We start from the raw sequence: 22,297 nt of genomic DNA on the forward strand, positions 1-22,297 counted from the left end.
GCAACGCATGTACTTGGGGACTGTAAGGATTAGCTTTATCAGGAAGCTGCATCACTGCTGGTATCTTGCCTGCTTTAAAGACAAGGCTGCTGTGGTCTGGGAAGGAACAAGGGAAGCATCTGCTGGATGCTTGTGATATATTTATCACAAATAAGAGCGAGACTACAAGTGATCCACTAGTATCAAAGCTGCAGGAACAGAGGAGGTGAAAAAAGGCATATAAATGATGCTGAACTGGAGGTCAAACTGCTCCACTGAAATTCAAGCTGTGCTGCTCACAGAGATCTCCTGGGTACAGCAAAAGCTCACAGACCACAGACAAATACCCCTCACAAGCTTAGGAGGAATCCTGACTAACCAAGCAAGCCTTCCTCTTCCCTGCGCAGATACTGGTCACAGAAGCTGATCAAAGTCAGATAGGCATCCACAACTCCCACCATGTCCACGTGGTCCACGGAGGAGGACTGCACCTCCTCTTCAGACTTCCTCACAGCACAGCTGAAACACTGAAAAGCCTTCTTGTTCAGACCTGCCAGCACCTGAAATTCAACCATAAGAGGAAAAAAACCACACATTAGTGCTAAAGTAGCATTGAACAATCCTTTCCGAAACTGGAGCTTTGCTGCAAGTCTTGAGTGGATAAAGCTTTAACTGTTTTAAGATGTTCTGAGCAGCTGATATAAAGGAAAAAAATTGGGATGTTATTACTAGCAGTCATTTCCAGAATTTTAGTTTCCACATTTTTCAGTGGGAATACATAAACTTAGATTAGTCTTTGGATATGTTAAGTGCAATTTTTGTCACTGCAGGAAAGTTAACATTACTGGAGCTTTTGGAAACAGTTAACAGAAAATATAATAAAACTTTCAGGGTTTTTTCCTATTAAGACATATCTACAACATCTGCACTACAGTTACACTTGGAATTTGTGCTAAAAAAGCATGCATCAAACTATTTTGAATCTGATGCCTTTTTCTCTGTTATAAATATAGTAATATTCATAATACATTTCTAATGCAACTCATGCAATGGGTGAGTTGACAGGACTCTTTACAGAATCACAGAAGCATGAAAGTTGAAAGAGACTGAGAACTGCCAACTGAGAACTGAGACTGAGAACTGCCAACTCAGCACCACCACAATTACCCCTACATTGCATCTATAAGTGCCACATCCAGATGCCTCTTAAACACTTCCAGAGATGGTGACTCCACCACTGACCCAGACAACTTACTCCAATGTCTCACCACTCTTTCATTAAAAAATAAAATAAAAAATCCTAATATCCAATCTGAACCTAACTGGCACAACTTAAGGCCATTTTATCTCACCCACTTGGAACGTGGCAAAAGAGACAAACTCTCACCTCACTACAATCTCCTTTCAGGTGTCTGAAGAGAGCAATGAGGTCTTCTCTGAGCCTCCTTGTCTCCAGGCTAAAAAAATCCCAGTTCCCTCAGCTGCTCCTCACAGAACTTGTGCTCCAGGCCCTTCTCTGAACATGCTCCAGCCCCTCAATGTTTCTCTTGTAGTGAGGGGCCCAGAACTGAACACAGGATTCAAGGTGCAGCCTCATCACTGCCAAGCACAGCAGGACAATCCCTTCCCTGGCCCTTCTGGCCACATTAAATGCTGTAACTGAAATTAAACAGTCAGGTAGGTAGAAGGAGACTACCAGGGTCAGAGTTCTGCTTAATAGTAAGCTAAAATAAGGCTAAGCTTCTTAATCTTTCAGAAATGCCTGGTACGGCAATCTTACTCATCTGACACAGAAGAACTGCTATGCTCATCCTTTAGATTGCCTAAAGAAGAATGCTCCTAAGAATCAGCTAATAAATGAAGCTCAAACTTTTGCTTACATTTCTATACACCTGAAAATTTAAAACCTTTTTTTTGCAGGAATTTCTTCTTGATCTGATTTACTTTTAACAACTATAGAACACAAATTAAAAACATGTTTTGTTTGTTTTATACTAATATGGTTCCTATTCCCTGAAGTGATCCTGCAAGAAACATGGGAGAGGGACTTTTTACAAGAGCATGTAGTGACATGTAGGACAAGGAGCAATTGCTTCAAACTGAAAGAGAGTAGGTTTAGATTGGATATTAGGAGGAAGGCTCTTTGCTGTGAGGGTGGTGAGCTGCTGGAACAGGCTGCCCAGAGAAGCTGTGAATACGCCATCCCTGGATGTGTTCAAGGCCAGGCTGGATGGGGCTCTGAGCAACCTGGTCTAGTGAAAGGTGTCCCAGCCAATGGCAGGGGGGTTGGAACTAGATGAAATTAGATGATCTTTAAGGTCCCTTTCAACCCAAACCATTCTATGGTTCCATATGTAAGCATCTTCATGGTGGCTTTAGAATTCAGTTGATATAAGCCAGCAGTGGTACTTCAAATTCTCAATCCATTTGACAGACAAGAAGTCAATGCATGTGAGGCAACTGACAGCAAATATAATTTTAGTTGCAGCACAGTCTAGTACTGTATTCTTCAAATACACCTACCCAAAATAGTCAAAGACAACCTGCATGTGCTCTGCCTTAAAAAATTCCACTTTTTTCTTCCATTAAAATTACCTAGATAAAGTAAGTGTATCAGTATTAGAAATATCTCTTTATCAAAGAGAACAGTGTGAGGGCACAAAGGTCACAAATGCCCAGCTGAAATCAAGGCATTCTTTGAGGATCCCAAGCCTTGTCTCACCACTGTACAGACAGATGCTATGTCTTCCCCCTCCATTCAAAATGCAGGTACAGAGAAACACAAGAACATTCTCCTATTTAGAAATGTTAGAGTGATGCTGAACTCCAGGACAGCAAAACCTGGAAGAAACAGCAACCACAGCCTTGTTTTTGGATTTTTTTCCCCCTTTCTTTCTCTACCTGGTGTTGCTGGACAAATCACTGCTAATAGTAGACAGGTTTCACATGCTCTGTATCTACCCATAGCCTTCACTACATACTGAAGTAGTAATTCGTAGTAATAATGACACTGAAATTACTAAAAGATCTTCCCCTCTCATTTACCTTTTTAGGGTTCTCAAGGCTTTCTCCTGATATTAGTGATATCTTCCCAGCCTTTTCTTTCTCAATTTGCTCAAGACACCTTGGATCCTGACTAAGAGCATTGGCCATGATGTGATATGTTGTACCCAGAAGAAGATTCTGGTTTCGGAAGGCTGTTATGTTCTTGCTGAGATAGTCAGATTTGGTATCTTCTGTTGGAATTCAAGAACAAAAGTTGGTAACTGGACAACAAAGCAACTCTGTGAAATAAACAAGGTGAAGAAGCAAAGGCTGTTACCAAGCAGGGAGATGGTTTTCAGCACTGAGAGCAGGCGCTCAGGACAGCTCAGGTTGCGGCTGCTGCTCTGAGTGAAGCGGCAATAGGCGTAATTCCACCTCAGCAGCCACTCCTCCCTCCATCTGGCTTCCTTGCGCAAGTCTTTCAGGAGCTTCTTGGCCACTGCAAAGCTGTTCTGTATGCAGATTAAGAGAATTTTCAGACCATCTATCTGAAGGGGAACTAAAACATGCCCACAACCAAACTAGGGATGAGAAGCTTTAATTAACACAAGTAAAGTTACAGTAAGGCAAAGAGGTGCTCACTGCTTGCCAGGTCTCATATTCAGAACCACATTTGTGCTAGTGGAGAAGTTTGAATAGCAAAAGAGAAGAACAGAGGTTTAAACAATGGAGAAAATCATTCCAGCTGCAAGAAGCATTTAACTGCTCTACAGTTCAAACCCATATGGGAAACACAACTTGAGGTAGCATTAAGAAAATAATTTATATTTGTGTTTTGATGAGAAGTTTCACAGAAGTAACATGAAAGGAAATCTTATTTTTCACTTACTCCTTCAAGAGTGTATAGTCAACAAAGCGATAATGTTATATTTGCTTCTCAGATTGCTTAAAATAAATTCTTGTAAATGACTGCAGATTTCTGCAGCATCTCAGAAGATGGGAGACCTTGACTCAATTATTCATCTTGTCTCAAGTTTGAAACACCAAAGGCCCATCATCAAAAATGCTGTTTCAGTCATTTCAACAGCCAGATTCAACCAAAAATTTCCAAGTCACTTAACTTTAGTTCCTTGTTAGTGTTAACTAACAGCAGTAATGAAAACTGTGAAAAAAAAAGAAATCCAGCATTGCTGATTGAAGCAAATTATACTAATTCAATCAGAATTAATTTTCTTGTACAGAAGAAATTATTTGTGAATAAGAAGCATAATGCTTGATTGCAAGCATCCCTTCCATTGAAGACTGGAACATTTCAGATACTTTATCTGCCCTTTAGAGTGTCCAAAACCATCTGTGGATCAAAGGGGACTTGAGGCACATTTCCAGTAACGACAAATTATCATCAACATTTTAATTAACATTTATCCTTTTGTTTTCTTTCATTGTGGAACTGACTTTCTGGAGCTTTCAAAATGTCCTGGACTGCAGGGTCAAAAAGGGACAAGTTTTGCCTTGGCAAAAGGGTACCAAAGACCACCTAAAAGGCTTTTCCAGCTTTTTCTTTGTATTTTCTCAGCAAATTGGAAGCTATCAGACAGTATATTCACCTGTTTCCTGGCACTTTCTATCATCTTCATTTTCATATTGAATTTGCAGCTTTTAATCAGTGAGTGAATGTTTTCACCCTGTTGATCCACTTCCATTTGGTCACCAGCACTGTATTCTCCATCCACCTCCATACTGTCATTGGCCTGATCTGAGGGAAGTTTCTCCTGCAGTTTGTCAAGAAAGAAACACCTGCACAACAACAACAGGGGTATAGATCACTCTGGTATACAATCAAGGAAATTAAATGTTCCAAAGTGTTGATCTGCCTAACAGCAAACAAAGCTAAAAAAAAAAAGTCAAACTACAGCTATCACCTTTAGCAGGGCTAAACACAGGCCTCAGAGACTGGACACTCCTAACAGGGATCAGGTTGACCCTGAGAGCATTCAGGATCTTGTACTGGTAAGATTAGTGTTAGAAAAATGTCCATTACAGAGTGGGATTTTTTGTTAGTTAGTTCCTTTGTGCAAGCTACAGTCCCTAAGTTCACCAAGCCACAACTTGCAATTCAGCTTCACAGACGTGCAAGCCAACAGGAGTCTCAATTATTTAGCTTGAGTGCCAGGCTGTATTTTATGTCAACCTGCTACTCAAATATTTATCACATCAACACAAGCCAACACTGAAATCTGTGATGCAGAACAGATTAGCAACCACACTCACCTTTTGAAAGGGAATTGCCATGCTGAATCCTGTTACTCCACAACTAGTTCTATCTAATTTAATAGCACATCTCATTATGTAGACTGTTACTCAAAGCAGAGGACAGCACTACACTCTGAAGTGGCACTTGGTACATCCTTTGTTACTAATTTAAGGTGCTTTCAAAAAGCAAATAAAGTGTTTAAAACCCTGACAACCCTTCAAGTCATAAATGTTTCGAGACTTTTTTCAAAAGTAAGCCATGCCAGGTATTCTGCCTAATACTGAACTGCAATAAGCTGTTCTGTAGCCATGCTTTCCTGACACCAGGAGATAACAAAATAAATCACACAGCATGGTATGTATCAGCAGAGCTACTGAAGAAGTTCTCACACAGGAAAGGAGGACTAATCCAGATTTTCACTGGAAGAATAAATTGAGACAAAGACAGACGCTATGGCAAGGACAGAAAACTTTCAAATAGCATTCCAGTTTCTTCAGAGCTAATCCAAAGGAGTCTCCAGAGAGCCTTTGTTCTTTCTAGCAACATCTCCACAACAGAAGTCTCCAATTAAAGCAGTGGCCATTAACTTTCCCATAAACAGGTGAGGCACTGAGAGTGACAGGGCTGGGCTTGTTTTGTATGCTCCCTAATTTTGGAACTGCCTAAGTATTTTTATTCATAACTGATTGGCCTTTTGGGTGGTGTTTCATTGAGCTAAATGCAGCTAATCTACTCAATTGTAAAAGTGAGTATGTTTAAGGGCTGCTGAAATGGGCCAGTTTACACAGTGTATATAGTCAGTGATGCAACAAAATGACTAAACTAACATCTATATTTCCCTATCAAAATAAAATTTATTCCCTGGCCATTTCTCAATCCCCTTTTGCTCCTCTCCACAAGTTAGTCACACAAACTCCCCAGTTATATTGAGAAAGCCACTACCACAGTTAAAAAAGAAAAAAAAAAGTAATACATTGGATCAAACTCCTCCCACAGAAAAACAAGCAGCACTAGAAAAAGCACTTCCTGGAACTCAACAGGCAGACAGAACCTACGCTAACCCAAGAATGCAATTTTACCGATTTGTAATGATATCATCCCAGATGTTCATAGGATCCATTTTAGCATCTGGATATCTGCTTGTCCAAGTTCTGAGAAGTCTCTTAAGGGAAGCCTCTGAAGCTAAGTTACCTAGAAATCAATTGAGAACATTTTAAATGCGTCTGAAGCCAAACAGCATGAAAACAGGCTAAACAAAATATAGTCTAACATTCAAACCAGAAAACTGCCACTAAGTAACCCACTGGCATTTCTGGGCTTGCACTAAAAATGCTACTTAGTGATCATCATATCACTTTTGTTTATTGCTGAAGCACAGGGGGTTCTGTAAGGACATCTGTGCCAACTGCCACTGGAGATCACACCAGGTAGTTCCCTTTCCATAGATGAACATGCTGGAACATAGTGGCACTGTTAACTAAATTTAGTATCTAATTTGGTTTATGCACATAAATATGTACTTCAGGCCTATGTCAGTAGGTGCAACTTATATACCATATATACACTCATTTTGTCATCTCTGCTAACTGCTATTTACTACCAAAAGTCACTCCAATAAAAAAAGCTTAGCTTAAAACTTTAACTGACACTTTCAAAAGGATGCTTAACTCTTATCATCAGAATTATGCTAATTTAACTTTGCAATAGAACACAAAGTTATGTTCAATCCTATCTTACAAAACTGTAATAGGTCCTCCTGTCAGGAAGACAATAAGAAGTAATTCCAGACTTATTCTTCTTCAAACAGCAGTCCAGAAATTCAAAGTTCAGGAAACCACAATTACTGAATACAAAAGGAAAATTGCTTGAGAAAAAAAACCCAAAATACTTTACTTCTCTTGGTCATAAAATTGATGAAATCCTGTATTTCTGTCAAAGCTTGTACAGACTGCAGTTTGGTCATTCGACTTTGATATAACAAGGAATCAATGCTGGAGTAGCTCTGAAAAGACAAGGAGAGAATCAAAGACAGAATTTAAAGCATGGTTCTTTTTAGTGCTCTACAAATTACTGATTTGATGCTTTTGAATGTTATGCTTTAGAACCCAACCTCTTACAAGTAATTTAATAGCTGATAATCAGAGAGCAACTCTTTGGACAAGCACAGAGGCATATTCTAGCTGCAATTCCTATCCTAGGTTTGAGCAAAGTCCTACAGTCAAATCAAAACCCAGTAATGGATAGAATTTGTAACTTCCCAATGCACCACTCTTTGCAAGCTGTCCCTTCTGGGGGCAGGAGGCCCCTGAAAAGATGAACAAAACAAAATTTTTGTTGTCTGCACAAACAATTACTCTGAAAAATGTATAAAAGATAAAATCAGCAAAACAAACTAAAACAGGAGAATGCACTCCACTGGCTCACTCACCTTTCATCATTGTAAGCAGTGAATTTAAAAGAAGTTTTGTCACCTGACATGGAAGTCACTGAGTGTTTCTCTTAAGAGTATTATCTAGCAGCAGTAATAGCAACAGCAGTTTCATTGTTCCAGTTTACACAAAAAAAACCATACCAGAGATAGAAGACATTATTACCTGCATGAAGATCTGCATGCCATTGCTAATGTAATATTTGGCTCTGTCAAAATCATCTTGCAGGATGTACAGGAGACTGAGTTCTTGGCTGTAGTGCATTTCTATAATGGCTTTCTTCTGTTCTGTCTTCATTGCCTCATCAATAAAGGTTAGCAAAGTCTGGTCATTCTCCCCACTGAGCAGTAACTTCAACTTACTGCGTATTATATAGGGCAGATATGTCTCCTACAAAGTGAGAACACAGTCTTTATTTCTTGGAATGAAATATTACATGATCAATTTTTTTTTGTTATCAGTGGCAAATCAAATATAGAAAACATTTTGAATTTTTTAAAAGATATTTTCCTTTTTGACAAATTCCTATTTGCTAACAAATCAAAGCAGCCTTTTCCTACAGCTTGAGAAGTTGTTAGTAAATTTTACGAGTTTCAAAATCCATGCTTTGGTAACTCTTAAAATAGCAAAAAATGTAAGTGAGAAAAGCAGAAAAGACTTGCAAAAGGAAGAAGGAGACAATAAGGCTGGTCCTATGGGATCTGCCACAGACTTATGGTAAAAATTAAACATAAAAATGAACAAGCAGAAGTAATTGTTTCCATTTTTTAAATATATCAGACTCTCCACTAATTTCCATAATAAAGTAACCCAAATAATGCAATTGATTTTCACCCATAATCTCAATACTGTAGGACATCCCTGCAGAGATAAAAATGGTGCAGTACCAATGAAATAATTTCTAAAAACCTGAAAAAATGGATCATTCCATGTTTTGCTTAGGTCTGGAGGTTTTCCACTATCAATATTAACAGTGGCACAATACTCCAGAGACTTCCACATTGTGAGGTGGTCATAGCATTCCAGAGATGCAAGTTCCCAGAAGTCCTTCTCTGCTTCTGTTGGCTCTCCGTCTTGCCAGTCTTCTTGGGAGAGTGCCTAGGGAATGAATTTGAAGGGAGAATAGTGCCAGATTCCAGCCAAGAACCTGTTTCAATTCTAAGTCATGAGCAACTTAACTGTCATTAATTCTCATAAAAATATCTAGCCATTTACCAGAGTGTGACAGCAACATTAAATGCAGAAAATTCAAGCTTGGCAGTGTTTACATATAAATTAATTTCAGGTAGCTATCTTCAGTAAACCTACATTTTTGAAGAGTGAACATTTTAAAAGAAGGTTTGAGATCCGTCTTCATTTTTACCCTCTGCAAGTCATGCCATGAACACATGCAATTTGCTCTCTCAGGGTTGCAGTGTGCCCATGTGTTTCTATTTGTCTGCCTAGATAATTGCACTTTTTTCTAATTTGATTAGATTTAAGTCATGAGAGAATTACAAAACAAAAATATCTTGTTGTAATTTTACCTTATCATAATATTGAGCTGCTTCAGCATAATCATTCCTTGCTTCTGCCAACAAAGCTTTCTGTGTAATTTCCTTAGTCCCAATCTTACCACTGAAAATGCCACGAAGGGCATCATAATCCCCAAGGGATCTGTAGAGCCTAGAAAAATTGAAAAGAAATCTTTTAAATAGCTCAGCAGGTGTGTATCAATGCAAACAGAGGCTATCTAAAAAAAAATTCAATTAGCAGTGATACTACCAGCTTGAAATAGTAAATTTCTAGGAAGTATTTCTTATGTAAGATCAGAAATACACACTTAACTACATAAACTTCATCTTGTAGGGTAATAGCTGAACTATGGAAACTCTTGCAGTTGAAAAGCTATGAACAAGATTTTTTTCAGTAGTCTGACAGCATCATAAGAGTGCACAGTTTTAAAGTCTAATTGCCCTCACTGACAGTATTAACTGAGAAAAAATTAAAAGCATATCTAATTCTAAAAGACAGAAACACTAAAAAAGAAATCCCACAAGCCATAAAAGCAGAGTTCTTCACAGGGCAAACCTAAGTGGGAGCAAATTGTCTCAAACAAGAATTTACTTAGCAAGTTCAATCCATCTGATCACATCTGGGGGCAGCTCTGTCCTCCCACGCATCCTTTTGGACGGAGGCTCCTCCCCAGGGGACAGAGCCATCAGGGCACGCTCCAGGAGAAGGATGCCCATGGGCTGCTGCAAACTTGCAAGGCAGCTCGTGCTCACATTAGCTGAGTCCAGTTCCAATAGCTCTCTGTGCTGGTAACTCATTTCCTGTAAAATAAAAGAACAGGTATGTACTTGATGTAAAACTATACAGATTTGGTATCCTTTTTCTTATAGTGCAAGCTGCAAAATGGAAATAAGCCATTAGGCCTCCAGAAGTTCCCAACCCAGGGAAAACTGGAATCTTTTCCTTCTGTGCTGTTGCTCTTTGGACAGACAACAGTACAGAGTAACTCCATATACTTTGGCTCCAAGTCATGGGACAACTCTCTGGACAGAATCACAAGGAAAGTCGGGGAGAGGTAGATGGACACACTGACAGCCTGAACTTTTCCTTCTGTTTGTTGGCAGGATTTTGCCTGCTACACAGCAGCTGTGCTTCACTTAGCATGTTCAGGGTGCATTCCTGCATAAGCCAAAGGCACGATTTACAGATTTACCAGGAAGTCTTCTCTGAGCTGGAGGCTTTCTATGCACACACTCAGCCAGTTTTAGCACATCACAACTACCTGTTAGGCTCCTCTAGTACTGTACTCGTCTACCCTTACCTGATTTAAAGACATGACAATACTTCTCTTTAGCATATTTAACATTAGTCCAACTACAGAATAATCTCTTCTTCAGGGATAAACATTCTTGTTTAGTTGAAGTTTTTTTTTTTTTTTAATACTTAAATCACTACTCTAAATACAGGTAATAAATCAAGAAAGCAGCATGTCTATTAAATTCAGTGTTAGGTTTTTCCTTTGTTTTGTTTTCCGCTAAAGAAAAGCCACAATAATATGTTAAATAAACAGAAGAAAAAAATTCACAACATGGAAGAGGTGCAGTATAGCTTTCATTACTAGAAACAGCACCACGTTTTAGAATAAAAATTAAAATCAGATTCTTGCAACACAGCATGTTCAAGGATACAATGTGAAAAGAAAGCACTGTTTGGAAATTGCAACAGGAGACTGAGAACAACCGAGTTACACTTCTTTGATAAATGACAACCACCACAGAAACTACAGAAGAGGCATCTGGCATAAGCAAACTCATGACACGACTTGAGTTGGGACTCAAAAAACCCACAGCCTCTTGCAGCTTCCCGAGTTACAGACCAGTCAGATCCCAATGAGGGGTTAGCATATATATTTCAATTACTATTAATGCAATTTCAATTAGCTGCACACGTGCCCCAGACACATTCCTTGACTGCCAGCTTTTAGGGGTTACATCAGGAACACAGTGACAACTGCACAAAAATCTAAAACCTTAAGAACAACTTTGCTAAGGTAAGGTCAAAAGCCCTTTCTCACACCACAGAAAAAAGGGTAAGAACTGTGCAAATGTAAGGATATGTCCTCCCAAACTTAAAATTTACAGACATCATCCCACATCAAAAGAGGTATCTTTCTATTTAGTGCATTTTGGTGACTATTTGATCACTTCTCAAAGCAGAGGAAATGTCCCCTGCTCCATATGCAATGAGCACTGTCTACCTGCACCACATGTTCAAAGATTAGGGAGAATGGCATCCAAGCTGGCCTGGCAGCTAAAACATTTCTAAGGCAATTATATGTTCTTCAGAGGCCAAGCATCTCTTTGGAGGCCATGTAAACTTTTGTCATGGAGTTAACTCTTTTAGTATTTCAGTTGGTCCTTAATCTGCCCTGAAAGTGAATCCCAGAGCTTCAAAGTCAATTTTAACATTACATGTGTAGACAAAACCAGCTCTTTTAATCCACCAAGCTACTCTCCTGATGGGACATGAACCTGTAGAAGATTAAGAAGTCAAACAATCAGAAGGAAACTGTAAAGCAGGAAGCCTTTCTGAAACCAGCCAGTATTTATTATGCTGTTGGGATACAGGAAAGAAAAGCTGCATACTTCCAAATGGCCAAGCCACTAGGACCCACATGTGTGAGTCAAATGAAAGCCTTGACACTGCTGTGCTCTTGCTCACACTCTCCCAGGCTGCTCTCTTGATCAATGTGAACTCAATTCTCTACTGGGAAAAATCTTCCTCTCAGTGCTTGCAGGCTGTTTGGACTTCATGATATTGTACTTTTGTTATTGATGAGGATGGCAAGGAGATGCTCTTATTGCTCTTACAAAGTCTGTATTTTTGATGAAATTGAATCTACCTACTTCTTGAGTCTCCATTTTGTCTATTCAGAAAAAAAAAAAAAAGTAGCCTAATGCAACAGTGTTATTAGCAGGGTCTAGACAGCATAATTCAACACAAATAATATCATCAAGATGGAACCAACAAATGCAGTGTCAAGAGGGAATATTAACAGATAGCTATTGTGAGATGTTGGCTCAAAAAATACCAAGACAGACCAGAAAAATCCCCATAGTATTTGACCTTTTATATAGCTGCACAGAAAAAAAGTAAACAAGAAATTACATTTTTTCAGATGTGTAATTACAAGTACTAAGAAGCAAAGTTTCTCTCTGTTTACAAAGCTAGTTCAAACTAAACGGTTCTCTTGTATTTGGAAGGATACCTACTGTCACAAAGTATTTAAATTTCCATAACAAAAAAGAAACCATCAGCTGCCACTGAAAAAAAGATTCCTTTGAGAGCCAGGAATCACAACATCAATACAGTTGATAAGAACCATTAAATACAGTGACAGTGGGTATTTAACAGGTGCTGGGACAATGTTTTTTTATCTCTCTGAAAACTGGGTTAAAAGACTGGGTTAAAATTCACAATCTATTCCAGGTCAGTATATTCTCACAACAGAAAGACTCGTGTTTCCTCTCCACTGAAAAAACTGTGGTGCACCCACTCATCCTCTGGTGAGCCCTACCTTCATTACTGGAAATCCCCAGACAACTACTTCGGGGGACTAATTTGAAAAAAATAAACAAGAGAGACTAACAACAAACGGTCTGACAGCTACTGATATCCTCAAGACATCAAAGAATTCCTCAGTAAGCACTTCCCAGAAACAGGAAGATAAGCACAACACCCACAGAACCCTTTCAATTGTTCTCAATTCCCACTTCAATTGAAATAGCTTTCATTTGTAATCAACCCTCTTCTTGTTATTGATGCAATTAAAACATTACAAGGTGACTCAAACTCTAGAGATCAGAAATGTAGAAACCTTGAAAAATCAGTTCAGAGGTATCACTTACCTTGTTCACCTTAAGTGTCACTTGAAATACCCATTTGGTTAACAATTCTCCTTCCATCTCTGTCTAAACTTCAGTGACAGTATTTGACCTTCACTACCCTGGGTTTATCACACATTCAGACACATTATATCCAGTTACTTTCATGTCATATATCAGGATTTACCTGGATGCAAGCAATGAAGGGTGGAAAGTATGACAGGCTCATACTGAGGAAATTATTGAAGTCGTTCAGCAGCTTCTGGACAATGGCGTTTTTCTCAGAAGGGTTTTTAGATTTTTTTACCTCATGAAAAATTCCACTAAACAAACTGCTGAAAAGTAGCTTGGCAAACGTTGGATCTTTCTGTGAATCACAATAAAAACAATAAGGCCACTGAACTTTGCTGTGACACAACAGACTGTTAAATAAAATTAAAAGATATGACCCACCCTGTACCTAATCCCTAGGCACGCTTTGGGAGTGGACTATTTAAACTGGCATGCATCTCACCTATGTTGGGAATTACTGCACTACACATTCAAACACCATTTTAATTCTTCTACTTAAAGAAACTCTAAGGCAATGCAGATTTTCAGGCCAGAGTGTCAGTGGAGAGGGTGGAATTTGCAATTTTCACATGCTCACAACTCCCAGTTATGAACCAGGAACCAGACACCAAATATCATGTTAGGGATACCACAGTCCATGACGTGAGTTTCAGGAAAAAAAGAAGACATCAATATGTGAGGAGACCTGGTCCTAAAAATTGAGGCAGACAGACAGACTGTCTGTACAGACAGACAGTTTCATCTGAGATTTTTCCTCGCATTTTTTCAATCCAGAAACACATTTGTGTGTGCAACATAATCCTATGCATCTTGGTCTATCATGGGTCTGTAATTTGGTCTAACTCTTTATCTAACACTCCACTCGTGAGTGTGCTACTTCCATCCTTTACAGAGAGATAAGGGACTATCAAAAGTAATGAAACACAAAGGTAATCAGGAAGACTGTGACTTCCCAAAGGCTGTAAAATGGGATTCAGTCTACTGTTGAGTTCAGTACAGTTTCTACCACTCTCATGTACGAAAAGGAATATTAGATCAGCTTTACTGAGCAGACTGAGTCCAGTCTTAGTCATACTAAGTTCATTTGTGTTTTTACAAGTCTGTGACAGACATATAATAGAAGAGAAATGGCTGTTTTGTTACTGAACTGAGAGATTTCCTTTGCAATAATGTCTGCAGAGACCACCATTTGTTTCTCAAGCAGAGGAACCTGTAGGAAATGGACAACAGCTGGTGTATCCAGTCCTCAACTGCTCAGGTGAGGGAAGAAACAAAGCCTCTTCTCTGAGCACTGCACCAGCACAGGAACAGGAGAAACACTCCCTCAAAACAGAGTCTTTAAATGTGTATCACAGTGGTTGACTGCAAAGCTACAAATCCATTTTCAAACTGGTTGCCTAGCTACATGATGCTTTCCCTACAGAACCAGAAAACTTCACAAACGACCTTTGAAAAGCAGACAGACCTGGGCAAGGCCCTGCAGAGGGGCAATGAGACTGCAGTATTCAATCTGGATGTCAGGAAGGTCTCCCACTCGGTAACTTCTGTACAAAGTAACCTGGGCATCATACTTCATCTTCAGCTCAGATTTTATCTCCTGAAATGCATTAATCATGTAAAAAAAGAGTTAGGAAATGGCCTCAAGCTTTGCCAGGAGAGGTTTAAATTAGATATTATGAAAAATATGAAAAAAATTTTTACTGAAGGAGTGGTCAGGCATTGGAACAAACCTCCCACAGAAGTGGAGGAAACACCATCAGTGGAAGTGTTTAAAAGACAGGGGATTTTGTTGGTTGTATTTTGGATTGCCATACAGAACACATTTACAGGTTCTCTCTTGTAGGCTGGGAGGAAATGGTACCTTTAGCCTGCAAGTAAACATAAATGGGCTAAAATAGGTGCTTGTGTGATTCTTCCAGACATAAGTTCTGTTTACACAGTTGTCTGCATCTGCAGAGTATTACAGGACTGTCTCAAACTGGTAGCTCTCAATCCTGGGTTCCTGCTCTTGGGACTAAATACTATCATTTTTTGACAATAATGTGTGCTAGTTTTAGTAACAGCGATGTCTGAAAAACTGCTACAGAGCTTAAAAACACTTAGATTTATTGCAGGTACATAACACAACGAGAAAACCCACAAAGTAGTAAGTTTCTGGCCTTGAGAAACACTCAGCAAATGATTATTACTGACATTACCTCAGGTTACAAGTTCAAACCAGTTCTGGGTAGTCCATCAGCTGTACCACATTTTTGAGTTCACCTTTAGACACTGGATAATGTTCTCCAACAATTTCTGCAGTGTATTGCAGCTCTAAGGCTCCTAGTTTCCAGAATGACAACTGTAAAGGGCTTCCCAATAACTGTTAGGGACTCCCATCACATAAAATCATTTAATGCATTTTAAGTGGTAGACTGGAAGTGTTATCATCCAGCTCTTTTCTCACCCATGCTAAGTAACATCATTTAGCTTTAGGGCCATAAATAGCATTATTTCCAAATTAAACCTTCTAAAGCTCTTAAAGTAGCAACCAGTACCTTACACCTACCACTTCTTCCCGAAGGTACTACAAGAGATGAAGTACAAGACTGCAAATGCATTGAGACTTGAAGTTTTAAACCCATTTGGATTGACTACCTTTTCTCTTTTCTGTTCAGCCAGACTTTTTCTGGCATAAATCAGACTGAGTTTGTCTTGGTCCTTCAAGAAACGTCTCCGAAGTCTTAGAATTTCTGCTCTTTCTTCCATACCTAAGGAACATATGATCATGTCCACAGCTTTTCCTTTCAGATTTAAGGCAAAAGCATCATATAAAAACAAACACCATCTTTGTATTTACTAGCAAGTAAATACAAAGCCTTTCAACAAGCTAGTCAATGACAAAAAATTAAGTTGCTCTTAGGAGAAGAGATATTAAGCATTTATATAGAGACTTTAGGTGCATGGATGAGGTATAAAGATCAAACTATTGTACAGGGAAAGACCCTAAAACTCATGAACAAAAATGCCCCATACGCCAGATTTATTTTAAGCTCTCAAAGGCATGCATGGCATTTGCACTCTATTCCAGAAAGTATATAACTCCCTAAGTAAAGGCGTGCTAAAAGATATTAAAATATTGTTTAGTATGAATATTGTACTGTAGTATTTTTTAAGTACGATTACAGAACTGCCACTGGATCAACTCCTGCTCAGGACAGTTATGGGGAAAGGCCACTTAACTGACTGTCAGCTCAGTCCACTTCCTAGAAAAGGAGAGTGAGCAAACAAAAACATACTACTGTAACTGGTATTCTCCAGGGTAGAAGACCAGGGATTACCTGGAAGGTAGACTGACCTCTCTATTTCTGTAGCTCTGCATGAACTGCATTCTATTAGTCATAACTGCCCTGAAACACCTCTCAGGTACTGAAAAGGTTGATCTTTATAACTCTGCATGAACTCCTAATGTCATCCTCTTGGTCAAAATTTTAATGGCAATGTAGACAAGGATTGAAGAGGGAGAAGGACTCTAAGTTACTTCAGAGCAGTAATGATATTTTTTACTTATTTACTGTGTGGAAGGAGTATTCTCAGAAAAAAGCAAGGACTTCTAATGACAGATTGCAAAATGTTGGAGATCATGTCAGCACAGCTGAAATGGTTTAGAAAATACACTTAAAGAGATCTCTTCTTTAAAGAGTTAAATTTAAAACAGAAGGGTCAGAACTGTCTGATATTCATGCTGTGATCCTCTTAGGGAGAGGTAGGAATGCAGAGATCACACTGACTGTTTTCTCATCCAGCCAGTTCTTTCAATGAGCAACATATAATTTTACAATTCCTAGCACAGTCGTAGTTTTTTGTCACATGTTATGTATCATCACACACTCCTGGAAACAAAATCTCTCAAGGTGAACCTCAACTGGGCTGTCTCAAAGACAATGGGCTGCCAGCCAAATAACTGACAAGGATGGTTTATAAAAGTGTACTAATTGCATGGAAATTGCACAGTAAGGCTTACAGACCTTTAGTTTTGCTGTCCACTTCATCTCCAGGCAAACCCAATGTTTTTTTCCCAAAATCTGGCCCCACTGGTTTAAAGGTTGCTTGTTTAAATTTTTCACTCCTTTTGCTAACCAACAGCATGGATGAAGACAAGGATTCGGAGGATGAAGGAACTGCATACTCTGCCAATGTGTCAATGCTACTTCCAGTTAGCCAATTAAAAGAACTTCTACCACCTGTAAAAAGAAATTGCCAAAAAACTCTATCATACTCAGATATAAATAAAATGAAAACATCTCTGAGGCAGGTATTTTTTCTCTCCCAAAAATATAATTTCCTAGTGTTTAAGAGCAGAACAGATTTCAAGCTGCTAGGTAAGACAGCGTTTCTTTAACATTAGGCAGAACATAAAATATGTATGGACTAATAAAAATGTGATTTTTTTTTTCTCGTATCACACGAAAGAAAAGCCCTGGAAAACAAAATACTAAACATATTTACACTTTTATATTAAAAAATCATATGCAGCAGAAATTACTTCACTCCTACAGCAAAAAAGAACATTTCAGAAAACACTGTTCTGGACTTACTGCCATGCTGTGTAGGTGTAAATTCATATTGCCTTTGGGTAGCCCTCACTTGCCCACGGACTGACCCAGAAGGAGAAAGGGATCGTTCCTGTGACAAATTCCTGTGGGTACTTGGAGAAGCCTGAGTCTCCACAAACATTGGTGTGAGCACAGTGCTTCGGTAACGCCAGCTGGAATCAACTACAAAGTCCTATGAACAAAGAAAGATTTTAAGAAGAACAATAAAGATGGAGGATTTCTGCATTTCTTCATTGAGCCGGATGACAGAAATTACAGTCCAGAAATCGAAACCCTCTCCCATGTATAGGGGCAAAATTTGACTATATATAAAAGTAACCCCAACAAACCACAAACATGTAGAAGTTCTCCATAGCTCAGTAAAAAAAGCTCATTAACTTAGACTGGTCAGCTGAGGACTGATTTACAGCTCTTGCACCAGTATTCCTGTTTCTTGACAGTATTTCTCCAGTTGATGCTGCTTCTCTCTGCTATCCTCTTTTTAGCATTTCAGTACTCTACAAATCAACTATTCTTGGTGTATTATTTTAATTAAATATACTATATATTAAATATACTATATATTATAATTAAATATTTTTTCAAAGAAAGTACAATTATTGCCCCCACAAAATCATCAAACTTCTGATATTGTGCACAACTCATAACTGCTGCACCTGTTAACTCTGGAGCACAAAACACTTGGAAAAATCTCCTTCATTATGCCATTCTTTTCTAAGTTGTAACTACATTAAAGAGCAGAATTTGTCACATAGTTGCAAACAGAACAACCCACTACAATTCACCTGAAACTTGCATTCTGACAGTGGATGCTCAAATATTTTTCTGGAATAATCCGGGCTCTTGCTAGTCATTTCAAGCAGAAAATTTGTGATTAGACTCAAGTAATGTGTTTCAATCTTGGTGGAATAGAAAGAACTTAACAATGACAGCATGCGGTCAAGAGTATTTGTGGGCAGCCTTGTCTCATGACTCCAAAAATTCCTAACAATTAACCTGTAAAGGCAAAGAATAAAGTTATTCTTGGTTACTTTCAAACAGAATCACCCCCCACCACTGACTTCTAAAAAAGCCAAGTTGAAAAGGGAAAAAAACCCCAAACCCACCAGCAAAAAACCCCAAAACAATAAGCTGTTAAGGCCTTAAACTAACACTTTCATGACAATAATCTTCCATTGAATTACACTGAATTCCTCATTAATCTACCATGTCCTGCACCTCATATAAAAGGTTAACTCTGAAAAAATTATTTCTGTCAAGTTTTTTCCTTTTGAGAAGTGCTATGGATGGAGAAGCACCAATATGTCCTCTTTCATCTTTTGCTTCATCAAAAGAATTTCTAAAAATCCAACATTTAATCTACTGTTGTGTGCTTGTGTATAGCAGGGTCCTCCGTGTTCAAAAACCCCAGAACATTAATGCAGAATTAGGTTTAACATCGTGAAACAACCTCACCACGGTTTAGAAATTAATTCAAATGCTTCACTTACACTTGGTGTAACACCATGGGATGAAATTTCATAAATTAACTTATTTTAAGAAAAGGAAATGGTATTATCTCAGTGTTACTCTTTTATATAGAAATACTTAAAAAAACCTCTAAGGGGATCAACTCTTTTGCTATAAACAAAGTAAGAGAAATGGAGGGATTTTTATTTCAGACAGTTATCACAACACTCTTTACTCACTGCAGTTCAGCATTTTCATCAATCAGTCCTTGAAGCAGCATTTCTTTTGCCACTTTGAGTATCTCCCGAGAATCATCATCTGCTTGACTTTCTGGATCACTGATGGTGGGAGAAAAATATCTCTTAATGACTTCCCTCAAATAATCCATAGCAAAATAAGAGGATGAGGATGGTGGGACAAAAAGGAGGAATATACCCTCTGATAAAAATCTCAACTTGGCACAATAACATAACATGAGGTCTTCCTTGCCAAAAATGCCTTATATCTCCACTACTAATAAAATAAATTATCTAATAAGCTAATGTTAGGTATTGATTATGAAGTTTGCAAGGTTGAATCTGAAAAAAACAGGCAGAGAATGCTTTTCACAAGTGATGCTGGAGTAAAGATTGACTGTACCTTTTCTTCGCAATAAATGTTCATTCAAAGAGTTATCTTGGGAAAACACACATAAAACCCAAATAAGTCAGATAATTCAACAGCAACCCACTTGTCAAACTGAGTATGTGCCTGTTCCCTATTTTAAGGGGTCAAACAGAAAGACCATTTAAGATCTACCAGATCTAAGTGATCCTGATCACACCCATGTGCCTTAATCTATCTTCTAGCTAAAAGCAAATTTCTTTAATGTATAATTTTCACTAGTTACAAATTCCAGCAACAAGAAAAAAAGCTGGAGCATCAAAGTTAAGACCTCTTATGCCATCCTGCTGTGGTGATGCAAAATGCTAGTTCTGGTCCAAGTATTTATCCCTTATTGGAAGTGATAAATTTGTCACACCAAAGGCCAGAGCCAGTTAGGCAAATCACAGACTCTATTCTTCTGACAACTGGAAAAATCTCTCACCAAGGAACATGAAGTGGAAGACTGTTACAAACACTTTCACTCTGCCTGTGACAAACCCCTGAAAGACAACATCTGCAGTGAACACATACCTGTAATTATCATAAATCCACATCAGGATATCATACATGCGCTGTCGACATATTACAGAAGGGTGAGAAATGAACCCTGTCACTCCAGGCAGAAGCTCTTTAAGTTCCAGTGGTTTTAATTTAGACAGCATCTTGTGCACTATATCCAAACAAACCCTTTGTCTTTCATCATCCCTGAAAGAAGAGAGGAAAAAAAAATTACATTGCTTTTCTCATCACTGCTACATACAGAATGAGAAGATCAGTTTATGTTTTAACAATATTTAGTTTTGCATAAAGGGCTTTAGGTAAACACTTTTGCACTCAGTCTAAGAGTAAGAATATAAATAAACTAATACAAACTACAGAAATTGACATTCCACTGGTGTTTCACCCTAAGGCTATTTTAGAGGTGTTCATTCATTTTTCACAATGAGCTAACCATCTTAACTCCCAGATTACATCAGCTCAAATTTGGGAAACAATGACCAAAAAGTGAAGGGGAATTATAAATGCTTCTGAATGTAAAAATGTTGTGGGCAGCAAAGAAAATGCTATCAAGAAACTTGAACTACCATCATCATCACATGACTACTTACCTATGATTCATGATCTGGATAAAGTCTTTACTCCTTAACTGCAAGTGGAGATCAGGAATTTCTTCAGCCCGGCACATTATTACTTCCAGACAATAGGTTTTCATCACACCATGAAGTTTGGGTATCAGAAAGAATACTGCATTCATAAACCTTAACATAACCAGAAGCCCACAAAGAAAAGCAAGTTATTCTCTATTCTTCCTCTAGATTTACAGTCAACATACCACATAAATCATGACATACCTGTCAGCAAGAGGTGGAAAATTCTTAACAACTTTATTCAAGCATTGAATAAATTTATCATGTTGTGTGTTTTGATGATGCTTCAGTTGTTTTATAACACAATCATAAACTGGATCTTCAAGTATCTGAAAATGAGAAAGACAGTAAGACCAGGATACTCATGAAAATCATAACCACCTTAATGAAACATGGTTTTAGTGCTATACTGTTTGATTCTCGTGCATTTCACTAAGCGAGAGCCAGCCAACTTATCTTAACCTTTATGGCGCTTCATGGGTCCTGTATAGCTCTGCCTGGCTAAAACACATGACTGCAACTTAAAAATATATTTGTGAGCTTCCTTTCATTGGTTTGGAACACCTCAATTGTGTAATACAAGTTGCTTGGTGTGCTTGTGTACATAATAAACAGCTTCTCATTCAGTATAGAAGATTTCAACTAATGAATGTAAAAAAATTAGACATTTTTATTAAAAGGTGAAAAACAACCAGCAACCTGTAACTAACATCAAAGGAATAAGCGTTGTTCAGGATAAAACTTAAACCATCTTTGCTCATTTATTCAAAATACTGCTTATAATGGAACTTGAAAGACTGAGAAAGTCTTAACAAAGATTCATGAAACATGCTCTACAAACTTTGACAGAACAACCAGAATGCAATTAAGTGGGGAAAGAAGCGAGGATAATAAGGAAAGAAGGAAGAATAACCTACAAGGTCTGGCTAATACTCCACTTAGCCAACATCTTGGTATTTTTCTCTCCAACAGCAGTCACAGAATTATATTTAGGGGGAACACATGACCCTGGCTGTGTTTTGTCCTCCTTTTCTCTTACACAACCCAACAAACATTTGTCATTAGATTAAGGATCTTTGTGTGTACATTGCTGTCTCCTGCATTTAGAACCTGTCCACGACATTTTTTGTGCATGAATTTACCTAATTTCCCTTTGAATCTGCTGATCTGCTTACCCCTAACACCTCTTCTGGCACCAAACTCCAGAAGTTCCCAAACAATTGTGCAGAGAATTACTTCTAGCATATGTCTCAAACTGACTTCTGTGATCACCAAGCACAATCTCTCAGTTCTAGCACCGCAGGATTTGGTGAGTAACAGTTTTGCACTCACCTTATCCACTACCTATAAAATAACTGGTCTC

General features: G+C 38.4%; 1 protein-coding gene across 3 annotated transcripts in view; it reads right to left on the minus strand.

Moving 5' to 3' along the window:
- The window catches only part of PRKDC (protein kinase, DNA-activated, catalytic subunit), an 83,233-nt gene that overhangs the window by 15,431 nt on the left and 45,505 nt on the right, over positions 1-22,297 (minus strand). For 2 of the 3 annotated variants that reach the window (XM_030970860.1, XM_030970872.1), the window contains 20 exons: positions 21,139-21,263; positions 20,896-21,045; positions 20,318-20,491; positions 19,381-19,479; positions 18,478-18,688; positions 17,675-17,864; positions 17,105-17,320; positions 15,735-15,847; positions 14,563-14,694; positions 13,213-13,392; positions 9,754-9,962; positions 9,174-9,312; positions 8,557-8,745; positions 7,813-8,037; positions 7,112-7,220; positions 6,298-6,409; positions 4,572-4,761; positions 3,302-3,476; positions 3,025-3,215; positions 359-539 (listed from right to left, as the gene is read on the minus strand). In XM_030970860.1, the coding sequence (XP_030826720.1) occupies positions 359-539; positions 3,025-3,215; positions 3,302-3,476; positions 4,572-4,761; positions 6,298-6,409; positions 7,112-7,220; positions 7,813-8,037; positions 8,557-8,745; positions 9,174-9,312; positions 9,754-9,962; positions 13,213-13,392; positions 14,563-14,694; positions 15,735-15,847; positions 17,105-17,320; positions 17,675-17,864; positions 18,478-18,688; positions 19,381-19,479; positions 20,318-20,491; positions 20,896-21,045; positions 21,139-21,263 (3,310 nt within the window). The remainder of the gene's footprint in view (positions 1-358; positions 540-3,024; positions 3,216-3,301; positions 3,477-4,571; positions 4,762-6,297; positions 6,410-7,111; positions 7,221-7,812; positions 8,038-8,556; positions 8,746-9,173; positions 9,313-9,753; positions 9,963-13,212; positions 13,393-14,562; positions 14,695-15,734; positions 15,848-17,104; positions 17,321-17,674; positions 17,865-18,477; positions 18,689-19,380; positions 19,480-20,317; positions 20,492-20,895; positions 21,046-21,138; positions 21,264-22,297) is intronic. The other variant, XM_030970865.1, reaches the window with a different exon arrangement.

Source organism: Camarhynchus parvulus, chromosome 2, assembly GCF_901933205.1.
Source record: "Camarhynchus parvulus chromosome 2, STF_HiC, whole genome shotgun sequence".
Lineage (NCBI taxonomy): Eukaryota > Metazoa > Chordata > Aves > Passeriformes > Thraupidae > Camarhynchus > Camarhynchus parvulus.